The sequence below is a fragment of the Hipposideros armiger genome, unplaced genomic scaffold, assembly GCF_001890085.2.
Source record: "Hipposideros armiger isolate ML-2016 unplaced genomic scaffold, ASM189008v1 scaffold_74, whole genome shotgun sequence".
In the NCBI taxonomy this organism is placed as follows: Eukaryota; Metazoa; Chordata; class Mammalia; order Chiroptera; family Hipposideridae; genus Hipposideros; species Hipposideros armiger.
In genome coordinates, this window is record NW_017731424.1 from 4,261,042 (window position 1) to 4,268,875 (window position 7,834).

Consider the following 7,834-nt stretch of genomic DNA (forward strand, 5'->3'; position numbering starts at 1 on the left):
CATTTGTGCTCAGCTGGATGATAAAGCAAATGAACAACTTGGCCCTTGAATGTTGTGGTCAGTGGCTCATTGATAAACGGTTTTATGTTTCCAGAGACTCCTATTTGATTTTCCTTTCCAATTTCTTTTTCTCCCGGCTTAGAAGACTTCGTCAGCTCAGAGCCCAGGATCCCTGCCATCACCTGGGAACAGTCAGAATACAAAGAAGAAGCCAGAGAAGGCCGGAAGCGCTGACCGTGGAGACTTGGCCAGGTAGGAGCCAGGTTCAGAGGACAACACAGCCCGAGGCATGGCCAGCTCACGGCCCGCTCAGCATGTGCTTTGCTCCATTTGCTCTGAAAACTTTACCCTAAAACACATGATGTGTTCCTCAGTAGTGTGATGTTAGGAACCGTGGTTCAGACCTTTTAGTGAAAGCCTGGATCTGCATGATTGGAAAATTAATGTTTTCCTGCCCAAAGATGAAATTAGTAATTATAGGCTGCCATCCCAGCAACACTACAGGTTGTTTAGCGTCACTGTCAGAACTTAAAATAAAAAAGATCAAAGCTACCAAGGGGCTTATCAGGGGTGGCTAATTCTGTGGCTAAGTTGGGGTGTGTTGTAGGGTAGAAAGAAACTACCCTTCTAAGTTTTTTCGGCTGGTCTAATAATTAAATCAACGTGAGCCAGATTAACAAGCGAACACAACCAAATTTAATTACGTATGTAAGTCCAGGAACCCCCCACACATGAGAGAGTCAGAGACCCCACGTACATGAGAGGTTCAAAGACAGGAAGGGAAAAGGAGGCATATATGGCATTCTAAGCTAGGGATGAGGTTGAGGCGCCCTGGGCTTCAGAGGGGGAGGAGGGTCATTACAGGAAGATAAGAAGAGCAGATGTTCGGTAATTAGAAGTTTCCCTGCCCTGTAGATAGGTCATAAAAAGTTATCTGTGGTAATAACTCTTATTACAGGCAAAGCCCTTAATTTAAATTCTTCTAGGTAGTTAGGCGGGTGGGGGTGGGACAGAAGCTTCTCTTGAGCCTGCAGGGTCTCGATTACCTTTAGCTCAGAATAATCCACATGTGAAACTGGAGCCAGCAGATGATGAGATGGAGGATTTACAGAACTATGACGAAAGTGACAGGCGCCCTCTGTCCCAGGGAGGCCGGTGGGTGAATTCCAGAAGTCTACAAGGCCGCACCGTGGCCGTGGAAGATGGCCCGTGCAGGTGTGGCCATTGGTCAGTGGCTCCTCGCCGGCCCACAGTCACGTCTTGTTTGGCCCACTGTGGCTATTGGGCAGAGCTCCAGTAGACTCTTCCCACGTCGTGTTCAGCACCCATCGCTTGGAGGCATTCACAGCACAGGGCCAGCGGACGTGCACATTCAGTCCCTAGAATGGATATGGGCCAGGAACACTGGAAGCAATTAATAACCCAGTGGGCTGAGCACATGATCTGGTTGGAAAAAGCCTCCTTAACTGTGAACGCCCAGCTTCAGGGAGGGTATAATTACAGGCCTTACAGGAACGAATGACCAGGAGCTCCAGGGAACAAAAATGAAAAACTGAATGATAGACCCCTCTCCCCTTTTCCTATTACAGACAACAGTGAAACTTGGGGCCCCCCAGTGCTTTACAATAGCTTTTCACCTTAAGAGTTTAAGCAACATTTATTGCTCTGGATGTTAACTATGGTCGGTCATGGGTAAGTAAGAGAAATTCCTGGTGGCAGGAATTCCCAGGTCCACTGGCATTTTCTGGGTGGCCCCGGCTGTGCACCTTGAACTACCTGGTACGAACATTAGATTTCTTTAGAGAACTGGTGATCAGATAGGGCGGAATCACGGAATATGTCTCAAGCAGCAACTTTGACTTCTCCTCCACTTCCACAAACTTTTTATCATGGTAACTGGACAAAGGTTTTAATATTTGGCTTTAATGAGGCCAGATGAAAGGTCTGAATTGGCTCCCAGTGATCCTGAAACTAATGGATGGATTCATCTTTTCCGGAATTCTACACGAGGCAAGTCAACTGCTGGCTGAGACCCGAGGTCCGGCTCTTCCCTTCCCATCGTTGTGAGGTTCTGGGATCTCTTAAGAGGCTTGGAAGTTATTTGGGGCCTGTGTCACAGCTGGACTGAAGAGGAACAGCATCGCCAAGGTCTTTTGTTTCTTGTTCCTCAGCTTTAGTCAATTATTATTTTTCCCCTGAAGAAGAATTGCCTCTCTGGCATGTGAATTGAGCATAAAAGAGGTGCCTTCTAAGAGAAAGCCGAAAGGATCAACTTCCTGTTCACAATTAAAAACACAGTCTCCTCCATAAATGTAAGAATGTCTATTGTGCAGACATCCCTCACTTTTTAAGACCTTTTCCTTTTTTCTCCTCATTGTCCCCAAATGCATTCTCCTTCTCCCTTTGCCTCATCAGACAGCCAGCATTTTCTCTTTTAAGGATATATTATAGGATTTTACAAAAGATGGGATGAGCCATTGACCTCAAACTGTTTCTGTTTTTACTTGTAAAAACTCCAGAGAGAACACGCAGTGAGGCCTTCAGTGGCTCCTGTTGGACCTGGAGGCAAGGGAAGAATATAGGGAGAAAGTCATAGGTCAGTACTGCCAATGACTGCCCCTCTGCACAGGCATGATTTCTACTCTACAGATGGAGACAGCGATGCTTGGAGCACTTTCATCTGCGCCCTACTGGTAGAGAGTCCATTGTTTTTCCCTGAAGGCTCCCTTCTGCACTACACAAGAATGGGATTTATACATCCCCTCAAGGTGGTAAATTCTTCATCTGAATAGGGAGTCCTATCAGTTCAACTGCCTTGCTTTCCACGTGCCACATGGTGTCGCTGTTGTAACTTAGCTCTGCATTGGCCAAACCCTGGAAGAGGCTGGGCGGAGCCTTTCTGATGCCCCTCGGTGTGCATGGTGATCCCGCCTCCTAGGACGAAGCTTAACCCCAGGTTGCACCTCTTAGTACTCAGCACTGCCCGCTCTGAGGCACAGCGGCCCTGGTTACCTGCGTCTGGATTGGTTCCACTGCCCACTGTCTCGTGGACTCTTCCTTTCCCTCCTTGGGTACCAACAACCAGGCAGCCCTTTCCTTTTAAAACCCGCAAGCACACAGATCTTATCATGCAACCTTTCCCTAGATGGTGGAGCTATTAGGTTGCCCCAGAGGAAACGACCATTTTGGTAGGTAAACAGTTGTTGGATGGCAGCCACGCCTGTGCTTCTGCATCGCACTTGCTCATCCTTCCAGGGAAGGCCACAGGTGATGTTTCAGAGATGGTTGACTTTTCCCAGGGAGCGACCTAAGTGGTTCCTAAGTGAAGCTCTGACACCTTTGTCACTGAAGAAGGAAGAGGAGAAACTAGCAGCCTAGAGCCTTAACTGTCATCCGCCGGTTCTCAAAAGTGAGTTGGCATCAGGGTTACCCACCAGGCTGGGCTTCTCCAGAGATTCTGATTTGGTCGGTCTTGGGCAAAGCCTGGGAATTAGCATTTCTAACAAGCTCCCGGGTGACAAAGATGCTGCTGGTCCGGAGACCATGCTGGAGAACTGCTGCTGGATTATGTCACGCTGCTCAGTGCTGTTGGCGATCAGAAGAAGCCTTCTCCGAGGGCTGGATTGGACAAGAGAGTCTCTGGGTGGGGGCGGGGGAACCTGAACTACAGGGGACAGCTCTAGAAGCCATTCCAGGTGGGGCCAGAATTGCTGACGTGGACTTCTCTATGGCTGAGCAGGAAGTGAGCCCAGACCATAATGGTGGAGGGTCACTGAAAACCAGATTGGACAAGTGGGGCCAGATTGAGAATTTGGAGGTCAGGTGAGAGTTTGAGATTTATTTTGCAGGTAACAGGAAGTGGGGAAATGCTTTGTGGTATCTTTTGTTATGTTAATGAGAGGGTTTGGAGAGCTTCAGGGCTGGTGAGCACTCGGCTATGGGGAGGATGCCCCGCTCAGAGCTCAGAGGGCGTGGAAGCTGGTGCCCTTTCCCCATACCTTGCCCTGGGCATCCCTTCCATCTGGTTGTCCCTGAGTTATATCTGTTTATAATAGATTGGTAATCTAGTAAGTGAAATGTTTCTCTGAGTTCTGTGAGCCATTCTAGCAAATTTATTGGGCCCAAGGAGGGGCTCGTGGGAACCTCTGATTTTTAGCCAGTTGGTCAGAAGTATAGGTGACAACTTGAATTTGTGATTGACATCTGAAGTTGTGGGGAAAGGGGAAGTCTTGTGAGACCGAGCGCTTAGCCTGTGTGATCTGACACTATTTTCCAAGTGGACGGCGTCAGAATGGATTTGATTTGTAGGTTACACAGTTGATGCTAGAGAATTCTTGGTGTGGGGTTGTTGGTGCAGAGTTTTAACACCCAGCACCTTATACACCCAACCATACCTCATCCTTTTCTTTGAAGGGGGGCAGGTGTCTCAATCCATTCAACAAACATGGACCCACCAACAACATAGGCCAAGCTCTGGGCTTTAGGCCAGAGGTACAAAGATGAACAGGACATGTTCATCTTTTGTAGTTGTAGAGAGAGACTTGTGGACAAATAATTCTAGAATAAGCTAAATGCTACAGGCAGACGCTGTGGGAGCACAGGGGGAGGAGAGAGGATGGCCTTGCTGAGGGAAGAAGCCTTCTCCAGACCAGGCAGCGCTGCAACTGGGTCTTAAAACTGACTAGAAGTCAGGGATGGTGGGGAAAGAAAAAGGTTCCAGGCAGAGGGAACAACTTTAACTAATAGATACACAGGAAACAATTTAGGAGGGACTAGACGTACTAGCCTCTCAAATAGGAAATTTCAGAACTTTATATTTTGGGAACGAGGAGATGTATTATATACCGGGAATGCCAAAAAAAATGTATACAAGCGGACATTTCGGTCAATGTTGCTCAAGCAGTAGTTCACTGTCATCAGAAGTGTCCGGATCCTGATGGGAACCACTTTGAGCACCTCTTGTAATTGCAGAAGTCAAACGTGACTTGTAGTCATCTTGTGTTATCGGTATATATTATTACAATTTCAATAGTTTTTTCTTTTCTTAAAATGTGTACACATTTGTTTTGGCGCCCTCTATTAGCTCAATGTCTTGGCTTTTTCAAAAATACAAATTTACAGAAAAACCATGGTGTTTAGGTAGTAGCAGCTTTGGGAAGGAAGAAAGATGGTTGGGGAAAAAAATGAAACTATAGATTTCCAATGAAAGGCAAGATGTTTCTTTTCTTTTCTTTTTTTTTTTTTTTAANAGCTGTTGTTCAGCATCTTAGCTGTAGAGGGCAGTGTCACTGGCCCTCATGTGGGATCCGAACCAGGGCCCTCTGGCGTCCCAAGCCAGTTCTTAACCATTGCGCCACTCGGCCGGCCCCCTAACTACATTTTTTATTTGGGAACATTTTCAGGTTTCCAGAAAAGTTGCAAAGATAGTACTTACTCTTCCCCCAGCTCCCCCTAAAGCTAGCACCTTACACCATGTCTTTCTTAACCTTCCCTGCTACCTGGAGCCTAGACTCAGCCCTTCCTAGACGTGAGGCTGACTCATCAAATCCCACCACAAACTCAGCTCTGTTATTTCCTCCATCTTTTAAGGGATGACTGGGGATTCAAACCCAGTTCCCTCTGACTCTAAAGCTTGTTCATATTTCTACCATATCACATCAGAAAAGCATCCTGTCTGGGGAAGCCTGTAATTCCATGCTTGGGGACTCCTCCTTCTCGGCGGGACAGAGTGCCTGCCAGGGTGGTGAGCTGCTTCAATCTTTTGGTTTTGCCTTGGAGGTAAAGAAATTCTAGGGACAATCTAGCAGAGCTGGTCTGAATATTGGCCTTCCCATGACAGGGGAGATGGGTGCCCGCACAGAACATGTGTTCCTCCTCCATATTTGGTGGCCTGGCAGTTGCTTCTGAAATCCGATTCCTGATGCCATGGGGATGACCTTTGGTCTATTTCCCAGCATTCACCTGCAGTCACGCTGCTCCCAAGGAGCACATTCAAAGAGTGGGCGAGCTGGCAAGACCCTCTGGCCATGATCTAACCATGTTAATTAGGTCTCTTGTTGGCATGACCAGTAAACCATGGTCTAGAGAGATGGAGGACATTTAAGAGGTAAGGCCAGGGAATCTTGGTTTGGTTTTGTTTTGTTTTTAAATGGGGAAACACTTTAGCACTTGGTACAGTGTATTTTTCAGGACTGGAAAGCTGCAGTGCCTGTTTGAAGATGGCTTTACAATAGACGCAGGGCTCAGAGGATTAGAGAGACAAAAGAAAGGCTGTTTACTTAAGCAATGGCAGCAAAGGAAAGATTTGAAGAAGCAGCTTGACAAGTCAGTTTGTCACGGGGAGGATCGCCAATTTTTTTTTTTCCCCAGCCTACTCTTTGGAAGCATAAGGGGTAACTTTAGAAATGCATGCTGTTTTGCAGTGACGCCTGTGGACACAACAGACCCCTTGGAATCCTGTAAGCAACAGGGCTTCCTTAGTCTTGTTGCTAGGATGGGGAAACCAGAAGGAAGGGAACACAAAGTCACCGCAGAAAATGTGGCCAAAGCGAGAGCTTCGAGGGCTGAGTGTGTGTCTCCTATTTGCAGAAGTGGCCACCAGGCTGAAGGGGAATAATCTATTTTTCAAACATTCAACAAATATTTATGAAGTGCCTCTCTGTGCCAAGTGCTATTCTGGGCATTGGCTCGAGGCTACTGTCCCACATTTTTCACAAGCGTCCAGTTGTTTTAGTCACTTGGAGCATGGCAGGAAGATGGCAGGGATCACAGGCAGCTATTTCCACTGTCTGGTGAGGCAGCCTAAGGTAGGGTTCAAGAGCACAGGCTCCAGATCCCAACCATCGGGCCCCAACTCCTGGCTCCACCGCTTCCGAGCTGTGTGACCTCGGGCAAGTGGCTTAACCTCTTTCTGCTAAGTGAGTTTATCTGTAAAATAGGGTTGTTGTAAGAATTGGATGAGTTTAAATATGAAAAGCGCTGAAAAGAACAGCACTTGGCACAGAGAAATTGTTTATAGTAATAAGTTTGCTGTTATTGGTATAGCAGACAAAGTGCTATGTAGACTTTGGGTGTTATTATTATTGTGGAAAGAGCACTGGACTTCAAGCGGAAGACCTGGCCGAGCCACTCTGCCCTCTGTTTCTCATCTGGAAAATGGAAAACATGATTTTTACCTGCCTGTCTGGTTCACAGGGATTTGGTACGAAGCCAATAGCTGTCAAGTGCGGTGTGCCATTCCCGTAGATATTCTAATTTTATTCTAATTAATCCAGATATGTTTGTGTTGGAGGGAGCTGGTATTCTTGCAGATTAGCTTTCTATTAGGAGGAGGAGTGTGTCTGAAAAGGGAGAAAGGCCTACCCTTTTTAATTCGTCCAAGACGACTCTCAGCCCTTGTCGTATTTCCTTTGGCTGAGGAAGGTTAGCATGTGGTCCCTTTTTTCCCTTTTAGTGAGAGCAAAGATCTGTCTCCTTCTTCCATCTGTTGTTTGCATCTGTCTGGGCTGTGAGATGTGTAAATGTCTTTTCAGAATTACTTTAAAGTAACCTTGATTATGGAATAAAGGGCAGGAGATTTATCTGTTAAATTATTTGCAGAATAACGCACGGCAGCTAACGTGGTGATTGAAATGGAAGCCTGTCTGCAGGATGTATTTGGAGCTGAGGCTTGCATGACAGTCAGACAAGTGGAACTGGGTTACAATTTTTGAAATTCAGGACCTTGACATGAAAATGTCGGTCACTCTGTGTTGTGATTCTTGAGTTATCATAGTAAACATTTTAAATCATGCATCCAAAGGTAGTGATATTAGGTAGATAAAGAACTTTCCTC

The 7,834-nt window shown here is 46.6% G+C and overlaps 1 protein-coding gene and 1 long non-coding RNA gene across 3 annotated transcripts in view; both read left to right on the forward strand.

Moving 5' to 3' along the window:
* Positions 1 to 423, forward strand: part of LOC109382994 (uncharacterized) — a 43,453-nt gene extending 43,030 nt beyond the window's left edge. For both annotated transcript variants that reach the window (XR_002124029.1, XR_002124028.1), the window contains exon 3: positions 143 to 423. This is a non-coding gene — a long non-coding RNA (uncharacterized LOC109382994). The remainder of the gene's footprint in view (positions 1 to 142) is intronic.
* Positions 424 to 3,726: 3,303 nt separating this feature from the next.
* Positions 3,727 to 7,834, forward strand: part of TACC2 (transforming acidic coiled-coil containing protein 2) — a 166,333-nt gene continuing 162,225 nt past the window's right edge. Inside the window, exon 1 of the mRNA XM_019642916.1 lies at positions 3,727 to 3,822. Within this exon, the coding sequence (XP_019498461.1) occupies positions 3,728 to 3,822 (95 nt within the window). The 5' untranslated portion in view covers position 3,727. The remainder of the gene's footprint in view (positions 3,823 to 7,834) is intronic.